At 38.9% G+C, this 22923-nt stretch overlaps 1 protein-coding gene across 3 annotated transcripts in view; it reads left to right on the top strand.

The window, feature by feature from the left end:
* Window positions 1-22923, top strand: part of KIAA1958 (KIAA1958 ortholog) — a 178069-nt gene that overhangs the window by 147984 nt on the left and 7162 nt on the right. For 2 of the 3 annotated variants that reach the window (XM_030817627.1, XM_030817630.1), the window contains one exon: window positions 15151-15323. In XM_030817627.1, the coding sequence (XP_030673487.1) occupies window positions 15151-15323 (173 nt within the window). Of the gene's footprint in view, window positions 1-15150; window positions 15429-22923 lie in introns of those variants that run through there. The other variant, XM_030817628.1, reaches the window with a different exon arrangement.

Below are 22923 nucleotides of genomic sequence, written 5' to 3' on the forward strand. Positions count from 1 at the left end.
GGTGTTTGGTTTTTTGTCCTTGCGATAGTTTACTGAGAATGATGTTTTCCAGTTTCATCCATGTCCCTACAAAGGACACGAACTCATCATTTTTTATGGCTGCATAGTATTCCATGGTGTATATGTGCCACATTTTCTTAATCCAGTCTATCGTTGTTGGACATTTGGGTTGGTTCCAACTCTTTGCTATTGTGAATAGTGCCGCAATAAACATACGTGTGCATGTGTCTTTATAGCAGCATGATTTATAGTCCTTTGGGTATATACCCAGTAATGGGATGGCTGGGTCAAATGGTATTTCTAGTTCTAGATCCCTGAGGAATCGCCACACTGACTTCCACAATGGTTGAACTAGTTTACAGTCCCACCAACAGTGTAAAAGTGTTCCTATTTCTCCACATCCTCTCCAGCACCTGTTGTTTCCTGATTTTTTAATGATGGCCATTCTAACTGGTGTGAGATGGTATCTCACTGTGGTTTTGATTTGCATTTCTCTGATGGCCAGTGATGATGAGCATTTCTTCATGTGTTTTCTGGCTGCATAAATGTCTTCTTTTGAGAAGTGTCTGTTCATGTCCTCTGCCCACTTTTTGATGGGGTTGTTTGTTTTTTTCTTGTAAATTTGTTTGAGTTCATTATAGATTCTGGATATTAGCCCTTTGTCAGATGAGTAGTTGCAAAAATTTTCTCCCATTCTGTAGGTTGCCTGTTCATTCTGATGATAGTTTCTTTTGCTGTGCAGAAGCTCTTTAGTTTAATGAGATCCCATTTGTCGATTTTGGCTTTTGTTGCCATTGCTTTTGGTGTTTTAGACATGAAGTCCTTGCCCACGCCTATGTCCTGAATGGTATTGCCTAGGTTTTCTTGTAGGATTTTAATGGTTTTAGGTCTAACATATAAGTCTTTAATCCATCTTGAATTAATTTTTGTATAAGGTGTAAGGAAGGGATCCAGTTGCAGCTTTCTACATATGGCTAGCCAGTTTTCCCAGCACCATTTATTAAATAGGGAATCCTTTCCCCATTTCTTGTTTTTGTCAGGTTTGTCAAAGATCAGATAGTTGTAGCTATGTGGCATCATTTCTGAGGGCTCTGTTCTGTTCCATTGATCTATGTCTCTGTTGTGGTACCAGTACCATGCTGTTTTGGTTACTGTAGCCTTGTAGTATAGTTTAAAGTCAGGTAGCGTGATGCCTCCAGCTTTGTTCTTTTGGCTTAGGATTGACTTGGCGATGCGGGCTCTTTTTTGGTTCCATATGAACTTTAAAGTAGTTTTTTCCAATTCTGTGAAGAAAGTCATTGGTAGCTTGATGGGGATGGCATTGAATCTATAAATTACCTTGGGCAGTATGGCCATTTTCACGATATTGATTCTTCCAACCCATGAGCATGGAATGTTCTTCCATTTGTTTGTATCCTCTTTTATTTCATTGAGCAGTGGTTTGTAGTTCTCCTTGAAGAGGTCCTTCACATCCCTTGTAAGTTGGATTCCTAGGTATTTTATTCTCTTTGAAGCAATTGTGAATGGGAGTTCACTCATGATTTGGCTCTCTGTTTGTCTGTTATTGGTGTACAAGAATGCTTGTGATTTTTGTACATTAATTTTGTATCCTGAGACTTCGCTGAAGTTGCTAATCAGCTTAAGGAGATTTTGGGCTGAGACAATGGGGTTTTCTAGATATACAATCATGTCATCTGCAAACAGGGACAATTTGACTTCCTCTTTTCCTAATTGAATACCTTTTATTTCCTTCTCCTGCCTGATTTCTCTGGCCAGAACTTCCAGCACTATGTTGAACAGGAGCGGTGAGAGAGGGCATCCCTGTCTTGTGCCAGTTTTCAGAGGGAATGCTTCCAGTTTTTGCCCATTCAGTATGATATTGGCTGTGGGTTTGTCGTAGATAGCTCTTATTATTTTGAGATACGTCCAATCAATACCTAATTTATTGAGAGTTTTTAGCATGAAGGGTTGTTGAATTTTGTCAAAGGCCTTTTCTGCATCTATTGAGATAATCATGTGGTTTTTGTCTTTGGTTCTGTTTATATGCTGGATTACATTTATTGATTTGCGTATGTTGAACCAGCCTTGCATCCCAGGGATGAAGCCCACTTGATCATGGTGGATAAGCTTTTTGATGTGCTGCTGGATTCGGTTTGCCAGTATTTTATTGAGGATTTTTGCATCAATGTTCATCAAGGATATTGGTCTGAAATTCTCTTTTTTGGTTATGTCTCTGCCAGGTTTTGGTATCAGGACGATGCTGGCTTCATAAAATGTGTTAGGGAGGATTCCCTCTTTTTCTATCGATTGGAATAGTTTCAGAAGGAATGGTACCAGTTCCTCCTTGTACCTCTGGTAGAATTCGGCTGTGAATCCATCAGGTCCTGGACTCTTTTTGGTTGGTAAGCTATTGATTATTGCCACAATTTCAGAACCTGTTATTGGTCTATTCAGAGATTCAACTTCTTCCTGGTTTAGTCTTGGGAGGGTGTATTTGTCGAGGAATTTATCCATTTCTTCTAGATTTTCTAGTTTATTTGCATAGAGGTGTTTGTAGTATTCTCTGATGGTAGATTGTATTTCTGTGGGATCGGTGGTGATATCCCCTTTTTCGTTTTTTATTGCATCTATTTGATTCTTCTCTCTTTTCTTCTTTATTAGTCTTGCTAGCGGTCCATCAATTTTGTTGATCTTTTCAAAAAACCAGCTCCTGGATTCATTAATTTTTTGAAGGGTTTTTTGTGTCTCTATTTCCTTCAGTTCTGCTCTGATTTTAGTTATTTCTAGCCTTCTGCTAGCTTTTGAATGTGTTTGCTCTTGCTTTTCTAGTTCTTTTAATTGTGATGTTAGGGAGTCAATTTTGGATCTTTCCTGCTTTCTCTTGTGGGCATTTAGTGCTATAAATTTCCCTCTACACACTGCTTTGAATGTGTCCCAGAGATTCTGGTATGTTGTGTCTTTGTTCTCGTTGGTTTCAAAGAACATCTTTATTTCTGCCTTCATTTCATTATGTACCCAATAGTCATTCAGGAGCAGGTTGTTCAGTTTCCATGTGTAGAGCGGTTTTGAGTGAGTTTCTTAATCCTGAGTTCTAGTTTGATTGCACTGTGGTCTGAGAGACAGTTTGTTATAATTTCTGTTCTTTTACATTTGCTGAGGAGAGCTTTACTTCCAACTATGTGGTCAATTTTGGAATAGGTGTGGTGTGGTGCTGAAAAAAATGTATATTCTGTTGACTTGGGGTGGAGAGTTCTGTAGATGTCTATTAGGTCCACTTTATGTAGAGCTGAGTTCAATTCCTGGATATCCTTGTTAACTTTCTGTCTCGTTGATCTGTCTAATGCTGACAGTGGGGTGTTAAAATCTCCCATTATTATTGTGTGGGAGTTTAAGTCCCTTAGTAGGTCACTCAGGACTTGCTTTATGAATCTGGGTGCTCCTGTGTTGGGTGCATATATATTTAGGATAGTTAGCTCTTCTTGATGAATTGATCCCTTTACCATTATGTAATGGCCTTCTTTGTCTCTTTTGATCTTTGTTGGTTTAAAGTCTATTTTATCAGAGACTAGGATTGCAACCCCTGCCTTTTTTTGTTTTCCAGTTGCTTGATAGATCTTCCTCCATCCCTTTATTTTGAGTCTATGTGTGTCTCTGCACGTGAGATGGGTTTCCTGAATACAGCACACTGATGGGTCCTGACTCCTTATCCAGTTTGCCAGTCTGTGTCTTTTGATTGGAGCATTTAGCCCATTTACATTTAACGTTAATATTGTTATGTGTGAATCTGATCCTGTCATTATGATGTTAGTTGGTTATTTTGCTCGTTAGTTGCTATAGTTTCTTCCTAGTCTCGATGGTCTTTACAATTTGGCATGTTTTTGCAGTGGCTGGTACCGGTTGTTCCTTTCCATGTTTAGTGCTTCCTTCAGGAGCTCTTTTAGGGCAGGCCTGGTGGTGACAAAATCACTCAGCGTTTGCTTGTCTGTAAAGTTTTTATTTCTCCTTCACTTATGAAGCTTAGTTTGGCGGGATAGGAGATTCTGGGTTGAAAATTCTTTTCTTTAAGAATGTTGAATATCGGCCCCCACTCTCTTCTGGCTTGTAGAGTTTCTGCTGAGAGATCAGCTGTTAGTCTGATGGGCTTCCCTTTGTGGGTAACCCGACCTTTCTCTCTGGCTGCCCTTAACATTTTTTCTTTCATTTCAACTTTGGTGAATCTGACAATAATGTGTCTTGGAGTTGCCCTTCTCGAGGAGTATCTTTGTGGCGTTCTCTGTATTTCCTGAATCTGAATGCTGGCCTGCCTTGCTAGATTGGGGAAGTTCTCCTGGATAATATCTTGCAGAGTGTTTTCCAACTTGGTTCCATTCTCCCCATCATTTTCAGGTACACCAATCAGACGTAGGTTTGGTCTTTTCACATAGTCCCAAATTTCTTGGAGGCTTTGTTCATTTCTTTTTATCCTTTTTTCTCTAAACTTCCCTTCTCTCTTCATTTCATTCATTTCATCTTCCATCAGCGATACCCTTTCTTCCAGTTGATCGCATCTGCTACTGAGGCTTCTGCAATCTTCGCGTAGTTCTCGAAACTTGGCTTTCAGCTCCATCGGCTCCTTGAAGCCCTTCTCTCCATTGGTTATTCTAGTTATCCATTCTTCTAATTTTTTTTCAAAGTTTTTAACTTCTTTGCTGTTGTTTTGAATTTCCTCTCGTAGCTCAGAGTAGTTTGATCGTCTGAAGCCTTCTTCTCTCAACTCATCAAAGTCATCCTCCATCCAGCTTTGTTCCGTTGCTGGTGAGGAACTGCGTTCCTTTGGAGGAGGAGAGGTGCTCTGTTTTTTAGAGTTTCCAGTTTTTTTGGTCTGTTTTTTCCCCATCTTTGTGGTTTTATCTACTTTTTGTCTTTGATGATGGTGATGTACAGATGGGTTTTTGGTGTGGATGTCCTTTCTGTTTGTTAGTTTTCCTTCTACCAGACAGGACCCTCAGCTGCAGGTCTGTTGGAGTTTACTAGAGGTGCACTCCAGACCCTGTTTGGCTGGGTGTCAGCAGCGGTGGCTGCAGAACAGCGGATTTTCGTGAGACCACAAATTCAGCTGTCTGATAGTTCCTCTGAAAGTTTTGTCTCAGAGAAGTACCGGGTTGAATGAGGTGTCAGTCTGTCCCTACTGGGGGGGTGCCTCCCAGTTAGGCTGCTCAGGGGTGAGGGACCCACTTTAGGAGGCAGTCTGACCGTTCTCAGATCTCCAGCTGCGTGCTGGGAGAACCACTACTCTCTTCAAAGCTGTCAGTCAGACAGGGACATTTAAGTCTGTGGAAGTTCTTGCAGAGTTTTTGTTTGTCTGTGCCCTGCCCCCAGAGGTGGAGCCTACAGAGGCAGGCAGGCCTCCTTGAGCTGTGGTGGGCTCCACCCAGTTCGAGCTTCCTGGCTGCTTTGTTTACCTAAGCAAGCCTGGGCAATGGCGGGCGCCCCTCCCCCAGCCTCGCTGCCGCCTCGCAGCTTGATCTCAGACTGCTGTGCTAGCAATTAGCGAGACTCCGTGGGCATAGGACCCTCCGAGCCAGGTGCGGGACACAATCTCCTAGTGTGCCGTTTTCCAGGCCCGTTGGAAAAGCGCAGTATTAGGATAGGACTGACCCGATATTCCAGGTGCCGTCTGCTTCCCCTTTCTTTGACTAGGAAAGGGAACTCCCTGACCCCTTGCGCTTCCCGAGTGAGGCAATGCCTCGCCCTGCTTCGGCTCGCGCACAGTGCGCTTCACCGACTGTCCTGCACCCACTGTTAGGCACTCCCTAGTGAGATGAAACCGGTACCTCAAGCAGAAATGCAGAAATCACCCGTCTTCTGTGTCGCTGGGGCTGGGAGCTGGAGACCGGAGCTGTTCCTATTCGGCCATCTTGGCTCCACCGTGTCATTCTTTAATGTATCAGTTAAGTCCAGTTTGATATTTGCATTGTTAACATCTATATCTATACTATTGTTTTGCTCCCTGTTTTGTCAGTTGTGGGAAAAGATGTGTTAAAATCTCTTAATCATAGATTTGCCTATTTCTTTTTAATTCTTTCAATTTTTGCTTTCTATATTTCTATAGGTGTTGTTATCAGATCCATACAAAAATCTAGGATTGTTATATATACCTTCCTGTTGAATTTTAAATCCTCCCTCTTTATTTCTAGTAATACTTCTTGTCTTAGTCTGTTTTATCTGTTAGTATATAGGTATACCAGCTTTCATTTGCTTATTGTTCCTATGGTATAACTTTTTTCAACCTTTTGCTTTGAATCTTTGTGTTCTATTTGTTCTTATATGTAAGGTGTATTTTTCCCCCAGGAGAATATAGCTGAATATTGTTCCTTTGCCCAGCCTGACAACATTTATCTTTTGATCGGAATATCTATAAAAATGGATATATTTATGTTTAGATCTATCATCTTACTTTTTTTGGTCCCATCTATTCTTTATGTCTTGTTTTTGATTAAGCAAGTCTTTTTTATCCCATTTTCCTCCTCTGTCAACTTATAAGTTATACATTATTTTATTCTTCTTATAGTGTTACCATACAGATGTAAACATGCACTCTTGCATTATTAAGATCTACTTTAATTTTGTGTTTTCATCATTTTTTGGACAATGCAAGAACTTTTCAAAACTAGCTTCAGTTACCCTCATTTGTATTATTATAATATTAATTCTATATATATTTAAAACCCCACAAGACGTCACTAGTATTGTTTTAAACAGCTTATTCATTGAGAATCACCTACATATTCACACTTTCCAGTATTCTTCATTCTTTTCTCATCAACTTGCTGCCATCTTTTTTCCTTTTGCCTGAACATCTGCCTTTATTTTTTAGCACTTGACTGCTAACAATGAATTTGCTCATTATTTTGTGTGACTGCAGCTGCATTTTACCTTTATTTTTTATTTTTATTTTATTTTATTTTTTTAGATGGAGTTTCACTCTTTTGCCCAGGCTGGAGTCCAATGGCGCGATCTCAGCTCACTGCAACCTCCTCCAGTTTCAAGCGATTCTCCTGCCTCAGCCTCCTGAGTAACTGGGATTACAGGTGCCCACGACCATGCCCAGCTAATTTTTGTATTTTTAGTAGAGATGGGTTTTCACCATGTTGTCCAGGCTGGTCTTGAACTCTAAACCTCGTGATCCGCCCACCTCGGCCTCCCAAAGTGCTGGGATTACAGGCGTGAGCCACTGCGCCTGGCCTTACCTTTATTTTTGAAGGATGCTTTGCTTAGTATAAATTTTAGACTTGTAGTAATTTTATTTTAGCATACTAAAGATATCATCTGTTTTCTGGCTTCCATCATTTCAGTTGAAAAATCAGTCAGTCTGGTGTTGTGCTGTATAAGGTAATTTGTCCTCTTTTTCCAGTTTCTTTTTAAACTTTCTCTTATGCCGGGCCAGGCGCGGTGGCTCACGCCTGTAATCCCAACACTTTGGGAGGCCGAGGTGGGTGGATCACCTGAGGTCAGAAGTTCAAGACCAGCCTGGCCAACATGGCAAAACCCCGTCTCTAATAAAAATACAAAAATTAGCCAGGTGTGGTGCTGCTGCCTGTGATTCCAGCTACTTGGGAGGCTGAGGCAGGAGAATTGCTTGAACCCAAGAGGCAGAGGTTGCAGTGAGCAGAGATCGTGCCACTGCACTCCAGCCTGGGCAACAGCGAGAGACTCCATCTCAAAAAAAAAATAATAATAATAATAAAATTTTCTCTTAATGTGGTGTTATGTGGGAAGTTGAAAAAGAAAAATAAAAAAGGCTGGGCACAGTGGATCACACCTATAATGTCAAGATTTTGGTAGGCTGAGGCAGGCAAATCGGTTGAAGCCAGAAATTGAGACCTCCCTGGGCAATATAGTGAGACCCGTGTCACTACAAAAAATGTAAAAATTAGCCAGGTATCGTGGTGCATGCGGGTAGTCCTAGCTACTCAGGAAGCTGAGGCAGGAAGATCTTTTGAACCCAGGAGCACAAGGTTGCTGTGTGTGATAGTAAAACTGCACTCCAGCCTGGGTGACAGAGTGAGATCCTATCTCTAAAAAAGAAAAGAAAAAAAAAGAAAATTTTCTCTTTGACTTAGATTGTCAGCATTGTTATTCTATGTGCCTACATTTAGTTTTCCTTGTATTTATTTTGCTTGGTTAGGAAAGCTTCTGGAATCTGTAGACAGGTATTTTATTTCGGAAAATTCTCACCCAATATTTTTAAAATATTGCTACTTCCTCATTCTCTCTTCTCTTTCTGGGACTCTTAATTACAAGTGTGTTAGACATTTCACTATGTCCCATATGTCTATTTTGCTATTTTCTCTATATTCTTTTCTGTGTTTTCTATATTCTTTCCTCTCTCTACTTCAATTTGTTTTCTATTGACCTTTCAGTTCACAAATCATCTGTTATATGTGTTACACCTGCTTGTTACCCATCTATTGAATTCTCAATTCATTATTGCCTTTATAATAATTTTTAAAGTTTGAAACAATCTTAAACTCCAAAAAGTTGCAAGTGTATTACAGAGAACATTTTTTCTCAACCAATTTTGAAATTAAGTTGCCAGCCTGATGTAGCATCACCTGCAAGTGATTTCCTGTGATTTTTTTACAAATAAGGACATTTTCCTGCATAACCATAATATAATCATCAAAATTAGGAAATTAACCCTGATGCATTCTTTCCCTCTAAACGTCTATTCCTATTGGAGTTTTGCCAGTTGCCCTAACAGTGTCTTTTATTGGAAAAGGATCTAATCAGAATCATGCATTGCATTTAGTTATATCCTGTTCCTCAGTCTTTCTTCAACTTTCCTTGCCTACTCAGACTGCAACACCCAACTGTGCTCTGCCACCCACATACACACAGATGCCATCCTTATAAGCTCAACCTATAATGCCCTGCACTGGGCCATCCTCCCAACCAGAGACACCTTCCTCACTCCATTCAACCTTTAACATTTCATCCTAGGACACCCTCCTACATGGAAGCCTTCTTCATGCTGCTTAGGCTGTGACACCTTATGCCAGGTCACTCCCATGCATAGAAGGCCTACTCACCCCAGTCAGGCCTTGACTTTTCACACAGGGCCTCTCCCCATGCCTCCCCCTGCTGCATGGATGCCCTTCTTAACCTGCTCAGATTATGGCACCACTTACCAGGCTGCTTCTCCATGGATACTTTTTTCTCTTGACTCAAACCCTGTAACTGCTTGCCAGATTGCCCCCATAATGTAAGATATTTCTCACCCTAGTGAAGTTCCAACACACCTCATTGGACAATTCTCCTATGCAGATGCCCTCCATGCCCTTACTGGAGGCCATTGCATCTCCTTCAGTACACACATACTGTGGTATAAATGTCTTACCTCATCCTGCCTTACCAACAACTTTAAAAGTGCAGGAAAAAAAGGGAAGAAGAGGAAGAAGAAGAGAAAAAGGAAAGAGTTCTAGAATTTTTGTTTTGTTAATAGATTCCAATGCTCTAGTAAAATTCTTTGTGTTTTCATTATTTTCTTTAACATATTCAAATTATTTTTGTGTCCAAGAACTTGAATAATCCATGTTATCTGTAGGCCTATTTGTATTGCCTGATCTTTCTCTTAGTTTTCATTCATTTGGCCTTGTTTTATGGTGTGCCTGTTAACTCGTTATTGAATGCTGACCATTGTGTATGAAAACTTTTGAAGATGTTATCTTCCTCAAGAAAAGATTTAAATTTCTGCTAGCCAGCACGTAAGGTGGGTGGATCACTTTAATGCAGTCAAGACTGATCTATTTCCAGTTTCTGTAACTCTTACAGTCAAGCCCTTCCTGGATTTCAAATGAAAGCTGGATTGTCCAAGGCATCTCTCCTCTTTGGAAGGCCCCCACCTGAATTACTATTTTTGACCCCTCAGTGCCATGCAATTGCCTCTTTGTGATTTCTTTTGCTTGGCCTCTCTGTATCGTTTCTCCATATGTAGCTTAGGATCAGCAATTTCTGGAAGGAAAATTATATGCAGAGTGTTGACTCATTTTTCTGTGGTTTCCTTCCTGCAGGATCTCAGTCTCTCAAGTGTTGGCTGGCTGCTTGGTAGCCCTGCACTTGAATATTCATGTACTTGTTCCATTGAGATTGCTGTAGACTTCAGGCTGCTGCTTTCTGTTTGGGTTCTATGTCCTGCACTGCAGCTCCGCAAATGCCTTAAGAGAAAAACATGGTGACCAGAGCAGGAATCACCTCTATGCATTTCCCTTCTTTCTGTAATTTTTGCTTCTTGAGTTCTGGTTCCTTTGATTGTGTTCCAGTGAATTTTATCAAGGTTGATTCTCAGCAGGAAGAAGAGTATAATACCAGCGATTTCATCATAGTCCTAAGTGGAAGTCCTCCACGTGCATGAATTTTTCTGTACATCATGCTTTATTTCTTCATTCTTTATTTCTTTTGTTAACCTGTTCTAACTTTTGCTAGATAGATTGCAGGTGTTGGATTTTTGGTTCAAGATTTTATTCCATTATGCTTCATCTATTTCACAATTCTTTAAAAAAAAAACCTTCAATGAGATATATTTTACATACAATATACAGTCCTTTAACAATTGCATTCTGCTTTATTGCCACATTACTGAATGTTAAAAATAAATGTTTGCTCCTTGCTGTGTCTTGTACCCTGTATCTTCCCCTTTGTTCTATCCATTTTTCATTTTGCTGGCAAATATCTGTAACTAATTTTTTTAAAGATAGGGTGGGTGCTTGGATGCTACTTCTTTCATGATTGAAAATATCTTTATTTTGCCCTAGCATTTGAATGTTGCTTTAGGTAGGTAATAAATTTCTTCATTTACAGTCTTTTTCCATCACAACTCTGAGGAGACTATGTCTTTTTTTTTTTTTAACAATTTGGTATTGTAAATGAGAAATCTGATTCTTCTCACTATGTTGACAGCTCTAGTGCCTCTTGGTGGCTTTTTTTTTTTTCTGCCTACCAGAAAAGACTGTAGAGTTTTTTCTTTGTTCTTAGACTTTGGAAATTTCACCAAGATATGTTTACATGTATGTCTTCTTTCAGTATTTCTATTTGACAGTTCGTGAACCTTCATATCCTAAAGTTTCAAATCTTTCTTTGATTAATGAAACTTCTTATATTATTTGTTTCATCCTTATATGTTTTTCCTTTGAATTCTTAAGATAGATATTCAGTCTCCTGGATCTGTCTTTCGTATCTCTTAACTTCACCCTCATAACTTCTTATGTCTTTGCCTGCCCTGTAGGGAAGAGTCCTGCTAGATCACTAATTTGCCTTTAGCCATGTTCATTCTAGTACTCAGCTCATCTATTGTTTTTAAAATATATTTTTCAATCATCTTAAATTTCCAGGATCTTTCTTGTTTTCCTATTTTTCCTTTTCCAGTAAAGACTGTTCTTATTTTAAGGATGTTATCCTCTCAAATCTCTAATGATATATTTGTAATTTCTAATTTTTTGTCTTTGGTTTTCCGGATTAAGTCTCCTTTCAGGGGGACAAGTAGGGAATGTGAAATTAGCTTCTCTGCTTGCGTAGCTTGGTGACTGTCATGCTACTGGTTTTCCCCATTGCCAAGCGATGCTTATGTACTCACATTTTAAAATTCAGGTCTAGATTGATCATTAATGGTAATTGATAGGGATTTCTTTAGCTATTGCTAAAGGCTCCTGTCTGATAACACTTGGATCGAGCTCATTTCTGCAGGCCGTGGTTGAGCACAGGGTTCTGCAAGTGGACTTCAAGCAGCTATGATAAGTGGCTGAAGAAGTGTTCATGAATAGGTTTCCCTTCAGGGTGCCTGAGCTGGCAACAAGCTGGGAAACTGGAACTGTCCCAGTGATAGACACTAGGAAGATGTTATTTGAGAGATGGCAGCGTTCAGGGATTTCTTTGCTTTTCTTAGCTGCTTTGCTTTTTCCCTTGTCCGTGTCCAGTGGGACTGCCCAGAGTTACCTGAGGCAGTGCTCCCTTTCTTTTCTCTGGCCCCTCAGGGTGGCTTCCACAGCAAATATCCCTCACTTCACGCAGCTGTACTTGCCAACACTTGTGCTGGCGGTAGATGATGTAAGGGCATCCGCAGCCTACACTACCAGTATCTCATAGTCCCTTCCTTCTCTCACGCCCAGCTCCTCCTCACCTTAAGCTCGGGGTTTGTCCTGTCCTCTGGCAGAAAAAATCATTCACATCTTCATTTAGTAGTTCCCTCTTTTTCCTGTATTCAGTTATAAGTTACTACCTTTGTTTGTTTCTTCACCAATATAGTCTTTTAAAAATATCCTCAGCAGCATAACACAACTCCTACCTCCAAAATTTTGAAAGCAGTTTATTAAGTAAATGAAATTTAATCCATAAATATAATCATGAATGAACCATATATGTCATTTAATCATTTTCACATAATTTCTGTTCCATTATGTAAGCAGACAAGTATTCTTTGTTTCACTGTGTACTAGGATTTAGGTTTCCTTTTTCAATGTATAGTCTCTGTCCTGTGATTTTAAGAAAATTTAAAAAAAGAAATTATTTAGCTGTTTAATGTGATAATTAATCATGTTTGAAACAATAGTGGTCATCTAAACAAAGCAGACTTAGTTATTCTTATTGAAGGTTCTTCTGAGTACATTTGGGGGACCAAGGTATTTTTTCATAAGCACAAGCTAGTATCTAAATTGCATTCTTTACTGAGAATTTTATCCTTATAGTACCTGATTCCTTCACTGTAGTGACTCAAGCATGGAGTCAGAGACCCAGGTTCAAATCCTGGCTCTTCCACTTACTAACTCCATAATTTAAACAGCCCAGTGCCTGGCACAGAGAGGGTACCTTGGTAAATATTGGATGAATGAATATATGAAGTTACTTACATGTATAAGGCTGAGTTTCCTTACCTTGAAAACAGGAATAACAAAGGGCTTGCTTATGGATTATAGACAATTTATGTAAAACTTCTTGGCATATAATAGGCATTCAATTAGTGCTAGGTATAACAATAATAAATTTTATACAAGAGTCCTTTTATTAATATCAAGCAAGTCCCACAAGTAATAGGAGTTATCCAGCTTGATGGAGTGGTGAGAGGAGTCTACCTACAAGACACAGTTGCTTCAGATGGTTTCCAGCATTTTTTCTTCCTCTCTTGCTGTAAACATTTGTTAAAGCAGAGTATGTTCAACAGTTCTGGGCAGGATCAAGATTGAAAGAGCAAAGATGTAGTCCTAAGGGGCATGCAAACCAATTGAAGAGACCTTCTGGACATAACGAGAACACACTCCTAAAAAATAGTAAAGCAAATGTGAGGCATAGACTGAAGAAGAGAATAAGGGAGTTGGGTGAGTGTGAGGAAAGTTTATGTAAAAGTAGATTTCGAATTGAAAAAAAAAGAGGGTATTTTGAGTGGCACAAAGACTGTGAAGGCTGGGCGCGGTGGCTTACACCTGTAATCACGGCACTTTGGGAGGTGGAGGTGGGCAGATCACCTGGGGTCAGGAGTTCGAGACCAGCCTGGCCAACATGACGAAAACCCATTTCTACTAAAAATACAAAAATTAGCCGGGTGTAGTGGTGGTCACCTGGAGTTGCACCTACTTGGGAGGCTGAGGCAGGAGAATCGCATGAACCTGGGAGGTGGAGGTTGCAGTGAGCCAAGATCACGCCACTGCACTCCAGTCTAGGCAACAGAGGGAGACTCCATCTCAAAAAAAAAAAAAAAAAAAAAAAACGTGAAGATTGCTCAGGCAGTGCATGGGGAAGGTGTAGTGTGGGTGTCCTGGTGCAGACAGATCCTGGGGATGGTAGGAGACTGGTAGTTTGGTATAAAGGAAATGCTCAGAGGGAGCAGTGAAAGGTGAGGTGAGGGAGGTAAAGTGAACCCAATTTGCAGTTCAGCTTGGTCATTGCATTTAATTTTTCACTTTGCTGTTTCCCACAGCCCTAGCCCATTAGCACCTTGTTTGAATACGTTCATCAATAGTCCAGAGAGGGTGAGAACTATTAGATGAAGTGTTTTTACTTTGAGATGCTCTACCTTGACTTACAATTTGAACAGATTAAGCCTGGTTTTTGCAGATCACAGGGTCTTAAGAAGAGCCAACTAAGGTTTATGAGCTAGTTATCCCTTTGGCAACCAACACTTAAAGTGGACATGTTGAGACCTGTCTTTATCTGAAGTAATTATGGCAAGTTAAACCATCTTCCCTTTCGTCTGAGGAGATGTGAGCCCCTCTGAAATATTCCTCCCTCCTTCCTATAATTTTTCTCTCACTTGACCTTCCCTTCTGATTCAAAGCTAGTTGATGGGTTGTGGAATCAGGATTTAAACCCCTCTATGAGTTTTGCAAACAAAACTTAAAAAAAAAAAATGCTAACACAGAGCCGGGTGCAGTGGCTCGTGCCCATAATCCCAGCCCTTTGGGAGGCTGACGTGGATCACCTGAGGTCAGGAGCTTGAGACCACTCTGGCCAACATGGTGAAACCCCGTCTACTAAAAATACAAAAAATTAGCCAGACGTGATGGCAGGTGTCTATAATCCCGGCTACTCGGGAGACTGAGACAGCAGAATTGCTTGAACCCAGGAGGTGGAGGTTGCAGTGAGCTGAGATCCTGCCATTGCATTCCGGCCTGGGCGATAAGCACAAAACTTCGTCTCAAAAAAAAAAAAATGCTAACACCATTGCACACAACACATATGAAAAAGTAAATTACAAATAAATGATAGGTCTTCAAGTGCTAAGGGTATATAATTTTTTATTTGCTTTCTCTTCATTTCCTTTTGATTGTTGTTGTTAATAGAAATGCTGTTTTTTCAGTGAAAATTTTAGATAGAACAGTCTTTGATTTTCAGCATTTATTTTTATACTTCTATTATTGGAATGCCTGCATTAGTACATAAGCTAGTATATATGGCAAAATTGTTGGGATTAAATGCAAGCTTACTGCATTGATTCCATGCTATAAGTATTGTTCCCTACTTATTCTAATATATATAGATACATATAGATATACATATACTTTAATAGACATTTCATGTTTTAAAGTGTTGTCTTTTAGAGTTTTCTGTTATCATCCCAAGATGTAATTCTCTAAAGAAGGGAATGACAAATTATTTTAATGCTTTTATTGTTTTTATTTCTAGCTTATTCCACTAAGCTCAACAAATTTCCTGTATTTAATATTAATGATGACTTGAATGATCTGTGTACCAGTGCAGTAAGCCCAAATACTACCAAAGCCACGCGGTACGCCTTGAATGTGTGGCGATATTGGTGCATGACCAACGGGCTCAAAGACCACACAGACATCACCAAGGTAAGGGACTCTTGAGTTTACTTCTTTCAGCCAACTTCACTGAGCTTCCAAATGCCAGGCACTGTGCTAAGCATTGTAGGGAACACAGAACGGTGGCTTTCTGCCTGGGGAAACTTTGGAAGAACATAAAATAGAAAAAATCCACACACAAAGCAGAATTTAACAAGTGTTTTATGAATTTATAGATTGGAAATGCCTGAAAAGTTCAGATGGGTAAATTAATTTCAGTTTGGTAAAACTGGAGAGAGAATCGATATTTAAGTGGTTTTTGTTTTTGTTTTTGTTTTTTTTTAGGAAAGGATTTCAGTAGAATTAGATGAGGACAGGAGCCTTCTAGGCTGAGTGATGTGAGGAAGAATAAAATTTGGGGAGACAGACTCACTTGCCTACAGCAGAGGCATCATATCTTGGTATCATGGACAATAAAACCAGATTCTGATAACCCTTAAGTGCCAGGCTAAAATCTTGTGAACACTGGAAAATCACTGAAATATCTTGTTTTGTTTTTGCTAAGGAGAGACTGTATTTGAAAGGATTATTGCAGGGGCAGAGAAAGGGACTATTGTAGTAGGGAAAACACTCTGACCATAAAATCTGCAAGCATCCTAAGGATTAGACAAAAGGGAAACCACTAAAGTTGTTTGAGAGAGAAGAAATGTAATGAAAATGGTATTTTAGGGAAAGAATTGGAAGTGATGAGCAAAAAGTTAATTAATGTCCTTGGTCCTCCATTTCCCCATTTGTAAAATGAGCTCTTAAATTTCTTCCAACTTGAAAGCCAGGGGTACTAGCACACACCTGTAACAGTCCCAGTTACTTAGGAGGCTAAGGCAGGAGGATTGCATGAGCCCAAGAGTTCAGGGCTACAGTGTGCTACGACCATGACTGTAAATAGCTACTGTACTCCAGCCTGGGCAACATAGCAAGACCCTGCCTCTAAAAAACAAACAAGAAAACTGAAAAACTCATCTAACTTGAAATGCTTGAGGTTTGTAAATCAAAGGAAAAAATCTTGGACATGTGGAGATAGAACATAAAGGTACTATATTTTGATTTGACTGCATTGAGTCTAAATCAGATGCGCAGATGCAAATGGCCAACAAAGAGTTAGGAATGTGGGACTTAAAACATGGTGGAACTGTTAAAGCCGGAAGTATACATTGAAAAGTCTTGCAAATAGAGGTCATAGTTGAAGCCCAAGGGCAAGTGAGATCTCCAGGTTTGAGTGATGTACTTAGGGAATCAACAACAGATGAAATAGGACAGGAAACCCAGATTTCTACTTCTGGCACCATGGTACACTACATAGTGTGAGGGGCCTTTCTACTGTACTTGAAGACGGGGAAACATCCATGGGACCAAAAAAAAAATATATATATATATGCAACAGAAGCAGTGACCAGTAAGCACATATGAAAGGCAGGGTCCTCTCTGAGAGCATATGTTGATAACATTATTTAAAAAAGGGAAGATGAGCTGATGAATCCTTGATGAAAAAGAGGACCTGAAAGGGTCCTAAAGTGGTTGTAGGTAGGTAGTATACCCTGGCTCCTGGCAAAGTCATATGATCATACTCTTTTAAGGGAAACATCCAAAATATAGGTGCTCAAGTTTTTTTTGCAGATTCAGAGCAACTACATTTGTGCTCATTAAAAAAACAAGCAAACAAAAAAAACCAGCTGATGAAGGAAATAAACCACAATGCATGAGGATGAATAAAAACAACAAACAACAGATTTAGACATGAAGGCCTTTAGATAGCAGATTATAGACTATATATGAAATTTTTATAAAAATAAAAACATATAGAAATAAGCAACAATATACTAATCACAGTAATCTAGCAGATTTAAAAACAAATTGAAATTTCCATTTCTAGCCAGAATTACCCTCCTAGAAAACCAGACACAACATATGAAATAACTCTTTTTAGACAGAATGGGCTGCACAGAATGTGATCCGTAAGGCACAGGAAACAAGTGAGAGGAGCGCTGTCATCTCAGGATTTCTGCCTGGAGGCAATTTCTGAACTGCAATGAAGGGAGGGGAATCTGTTCAGAGCTTGGCGATCTCACTGATTTGAGGGGAGGCAGAGATCACAGTTTAGAAAGGCTGAGGATACAAGTTCACTAGAAAGAAATTTCATTGTTTATTGAGAAAAAAATGACAAAATTCAGAATCCAGCATTGTAAATTTCACAATTTCTAGTATCCAATCAAATATTACTAGACATGGGAACATGCGACTCATACATGGGAGAAAAATTAGTTAAGTCTTTCACTTCAGCCAGTTTGGAGAGCCAGATTTACCCTTATTCTTGAACAACCATAAAACAGATGAAAGATATAAAACAATGTTTTTCAAGGCACCGTATAATAGGCTAAGGACAGTGACCTCCGAGAGACAGCAAACAAGGTAATACCTGTGACTCCTCCAGCTTGCTGCCTTGAGAGAATTAATAGTAGGTTTGTGGTACAGGGAGGAAGAATCCAGTCAGAGCCCAGCAGACTTGCTGAGTTAAGGAAATGGAGCTGAGAGTCCAGAGAGACCCACATGGATAAAGTTGTCATGACAGAGCACTCAAAACTAGAGAGCTGCACAGCGAGATAACCTAAGAGATCTGAAGATAATCTCCCTCAAATACTCAGCTGAATACTGATCGACATATGTGTGTGAGGAAGCTATCTGAGGCTGACAAAGAACTGCCTGAAGAGATTAGAGGGAACAGTACTTGGCACTCACACAGAATTGGAAACTGTACCTGTTCCCACCAGCCAAACTGGAAAAACCTCAGGATTCATGGGGTACTCAGAAAGAACTTTCATCAGGTGTGGGGAATAATTAGCCCTAGACAGAGCACTGCTCTAATCCCACCCAGGAAATCTTGAAAATGCTTTGATCCAAAATGAGGATCTCACAAAGATCCAAAAAGATCAAAGCGTTTCCAAGTAACTTAATCATGTCCCAGAACAAAGTTTCAGAATATGTATAGTAATGTAACAATATCTAGAAAACAAGAAATAAAATTCACAATGTCTAGCATCTAAACAAAAATTATCAGACATGCAACAAACCAAGAAAATACATCCCTTAAAGGATGAATCCATCAAAACCAGGCCAGAACTAACTAGATTATATAACTAGAAGACAAGGACATTAAAACAGTTATTGTAGCTATATTTGTAAGTTCAAAAATTTAAGTAGAGACATGGAAAATATAAAAAGGACCCAAAATGAATTTATAGATATAAAACTACAATGTGTGATGAAAAATAAATGCTTACACATATTTTACTTAGAGAAGAAAATATGTGAACTTGAATATATAACAATAGTAACTATGTAAAATGAAACACTGAAAGAAAAGAGAATTTTTTTTTTATTTTGAGACAGAGCCTTGCCCTGTCACCCAGGCTGAAGTGCAGTGGTCCAGTCATAGTTCACTGCAGCCTCAATCTCCTGGGCTCAAGTGGTCCTTCCACCTCAGCCTCCTGAGTAGCTAGGATCACAGGCATGAGCCACCACACCTGGCTAATTTTTTTTTTTTTTTTTGTACAGACGTTGTCTGTCTGTGTTGCCCAGACTGATCTCAAACTCCTGGGCTCAAGCTATTCTCCTGCCTTGGCCTCCCAAAGTGCTGGGATTACAGACATGAGCCACCATACCCCACCTGAGAATTTTAAAAAATAATCAGAGCATTACTGACGTGGGACAATTTCAAGCAGCCTAATGTACATGTAATTGGAATCCCTGAAAAAGAGAAAAGGAGGAGGAGGAAGTAACCAAATTACTTAAAACCAATGATAAAGAGAAAAAAGCAGCCAGATAAAAAAAGACATATTATATACAGAGGAACAAAGATAGGGTTGACAACAGATTTCTCACAATGAAAATGAAAAGGCAATGGGGCAATTTCTTTAAATTATTGAAAGAAAAATACTTTCACTATCCTCAGTGAAAACAGCTTTAAAAAATGAAGATCAAATAAAGACTTTTCAGGCATTCAAAAATGAAGGAATTTATCATCAGCAGATTCACACTTAGAAAAATGTTAAAGGAAGTCCTTCAGCCAGAAGGAAAATGATACCACATGGAAATATGGATCTAAACAAAGGAATAAAGATTACTGGAAATGATAGCTACATGGGTAAATATGTAAGTTTTTAAAACTTTAAAATTTTTTTCAAAGATCACTGACTTTTTAAATGAAAACTGTAACAAGATAAAATGGAATAATAAAAATATTAAATTGATACAGAAAAAAAGAAAAAAAATCTTCTCATTAGAAACTGTGCAAACCAGAAGACAATAGAATAACATCTTTAAAAAGCTGAAGGAAAAACTGTCAACATAGAATTTTATATTCAGAGGAAATAAAAATAAAGGTGAAATAAAGACCTTTCAGATGAACCAAAGCTGAGAGAATTCATCACCAAAAGACCTATACAACAATATATATTAAAAGAAGCTCTTCAGGCAGAAGCAAAATTATACCATACAGAAACAAGGATGTCACAAAGGAATGGAAAGTACTTGAAATGGCATATAAAATTTGTTTTTCTCATAACAATATATTGCAAGGTTTATATTTTATATATGGAGAAAAAAATGCATTACAGCAATAGCAAAAAGGATAAGTGGATGAATGAAAGGGTAGTGTTGTAAAGTTCCAACAATATATGCAGAGTGGTATAGTATTTGAAGGTAGACTGTGATAAGTTAAAGATAGATATTACAAATCTTAGAGCAAGACTAAAATATAAAACAGAGATAGAGTGGGTAATCCTAATGTGGAAATAAGTGGAACTGTAAAAAAAAAAAAAAAAATTCAATGGAAAAGAAGAGGAAAAAAGGAACAAAGAACCAGTGGAACAAATGAAAAACAAATGGCAAGATATGGTAGCTGTAAACCCAGCTATCTTGATAATTATATCTACCAATGAAAAGAGAGAAATTGTCGGACTGGAATTTTTAAAAAAGCAAGGACCAACTATGCGCTATTCACATCTGACTTTAAATATAAAGACTGAGAAAGGTTAAAAGTAAAGTGATGGAAGAAAGATATACTATGCAAGCATTAATCATAAGAAACCTGAAGTAGCTATTAATATCACACAAGGTAGAATTCCACAGAAGGAATTTTAACAGGAAGCAGGAAACTTCATAATGATAAAAACATCAATTCATAAAGAAGACATGAAGATCATGTGTATAGACTTAAAAACAGAGCATAAAAGTACATGAAGCAAAAGATGATAAAACTTAAAGGAAAAATTGCAAATCCACAATTGGAGATTTCAGTACTTCTCCCTTGGTAATTTATAGAACAAGTAGACTGAAAATCAGTAGGGATAAGGACTTAATGCTGTCAAACTGACTTAACCTAATTGACATGTATGTAGCACTCCAACCAAGTGCAGAATACAAATTCTTTCCAAATGCCATGGAATATTCACCAAACTAGACCAATATGGTGGGTCATAAAACAAATCTCAATTAATTTAGAGAGATGAAATCATATGGAGTATGTTCTCTGTCGACAATAGCATTAAATTATATATATATATATTAAATATATATATATATATAAATTTTTTTTTTTTTTTGGAGACAGAGTCTCACTCTGTCCCCCAGGCTGGAGTGCAGTGGCACAATCTCAGCTCACTGCAACCTGTGCCTCCCGGGTTCAAATGATTCTCATGCCTCAGCCTCCCAAGTAGCTGGGATTACAGGTGCCTGCCACCATACCTGGCTAATTTTTTGTATTTTTAGTAAAGACAGGGTTTCGCCATGTTGGCCAGGTTGGTCTCGAACTCCTGACCTCAGCCTCAGCCTCCCAAAGTGCTGGGATTACAGGTGTGAGCCACTGTGCCTGGCCAAATTAAATTATAAATTAATTACAGATAGCTAACTAGAATGTACCCAATACTTGGAAGTTAGCATATTACTAATAACCAAAAGACCAAGAAGTCACAAAGGAAGTTATAAAATGTCTTGAACTGAATGAAAATTAAATCACCACTTACCAGAATTTGTGAGTTGTAGCTAAAATAATGTCTAGAGAAAAAATTTTTAGCTTTAAATGCTTATCAAAGAAGGTCTAAAATCAATTAATGTGAAACAAAAAGAACTTGAAGAAATAAAAAATGTGCTCAAGTGATTCTCCCACCTCAGCCTTCTGAGTAGCTGAGACTACAGGTGTACAACACCATGTCTGGCTAATTTTTAAATTCTTTTTAGAGGCAAGGTCTCACTATGTTGCCCAGGCTGATTTCGAACTCCTGGACTCAAGTGATCCACCTGCCTTGGCCTCCCAAAGTGCTGGATTACAGGCATGAGCCACTGTGCCCAGCCCAGTTTTTTTTATTTTATTCTTTCCCACTTGGTGTCATCAGCCCCATGACCAGTCTTTGACTTCTCTTTGGTCATTTTTACATCAAGGAAGCCAATTTTATCATCCATCGTGAGTCTTGACATGGTGAATCAATTCAGAATGGTTACTAAAGGAAAATGGTTTCTTGCAATGTCTTTATAATCGATTGAAGACGTTAGTAACCTGGGGAATAATCACCAACTAAAACTGAGTCGGAGAAAACTAAGGAGGCAAACAACACGGGCCAGAATAAACTGTTTCTTGTGTGCAAACAATGTAAGTGTTGTGACTTGACATTTCTCGAGGAATTGCTTTGGCTGTGATTTTACTTTGAAACTTGTAGTATTCTGTGGAAATTAAGAAAAATGTTCTGTATCTTAAGTCAGCTTGGTTCTCCTGACACTAGGTTAATTCATTGGTTTAACCCATTTTGTTTTTGTTTTTGTTTTTGTTTTTTGAGATGGTCTTACTCTGTCACCCAGGCAGGAGTACAGTGGTGTGATCTTGGCTCACTGCAACCTCTAACTCTGGGGATCAAATGATACACTCTCCTCAGCCTTCTGAGAGTAGCTGGGACTACAGGTGTGCACCACCATGCCTGGCTAATTTTTGTAATTTTTGGAGAGACGAGGTTTCACCGTGTTGCCCAGGCTGGTCTCAAACTCAGCTCAAGCAATCCGCCCACCTCAGTCTCCTAAAGTGCTGGGATTACAGGCATGAGCCACCGTGCCCTACTTAACCCATGGTTACATGGTGCCAATCATTTATTTCAGGACTTCTGGTATGTGTTAAAGACCCAGTCATAAATGAAATGTAGTTCTTACCTTCAGGGAGCTTTCAGTCCACTTCAAGAGATAGATATAAACTAGATAAGAGAATGTACAACATGGAAAGGACCATAATAAAAATTTAAATTAAGTGCCATGGGATCCCATGTGAGAGAATAACTTTGCTTAGGTAATGTAGAAAGTAAAATTTAAGCTAATTCTGAAAGAATGAATAGAGATTTTCCAAATAGAGCAGGTTAGTAGAAAAAAGCATTCTCGGCAGAGGAAGTAGCATGAAAAGGCCTTATGGTTTCTAGTTATGGCAAAAAGTTCTATGAAGCTGGAAGGTAGAGTAGAAAGGGAACAGAAGATCAGGTTACAGAAATAGGGTGTGTACTGGTTATCTACTGCTCCATAACAAACCACCCAAAAATATAGGGACCTAAAGCAACAGCCATTT

This window comes from Nomascus leucogenys, chromosome 8 (genome assembly GCF_006542625.1).
Source record: "Nomascus leucogenys isolate Asia chromosome 8, Asia_NLE_v1, whole genome shotgun sequence".
In the NCBI taxonomy this organism is placed as follows: domain Eukaryota; kingdom Metazoa; phylum Chordata; class Mammalia; order Primates; family Hylobatidae; genus Nomascus; species Nomascus leucogenys.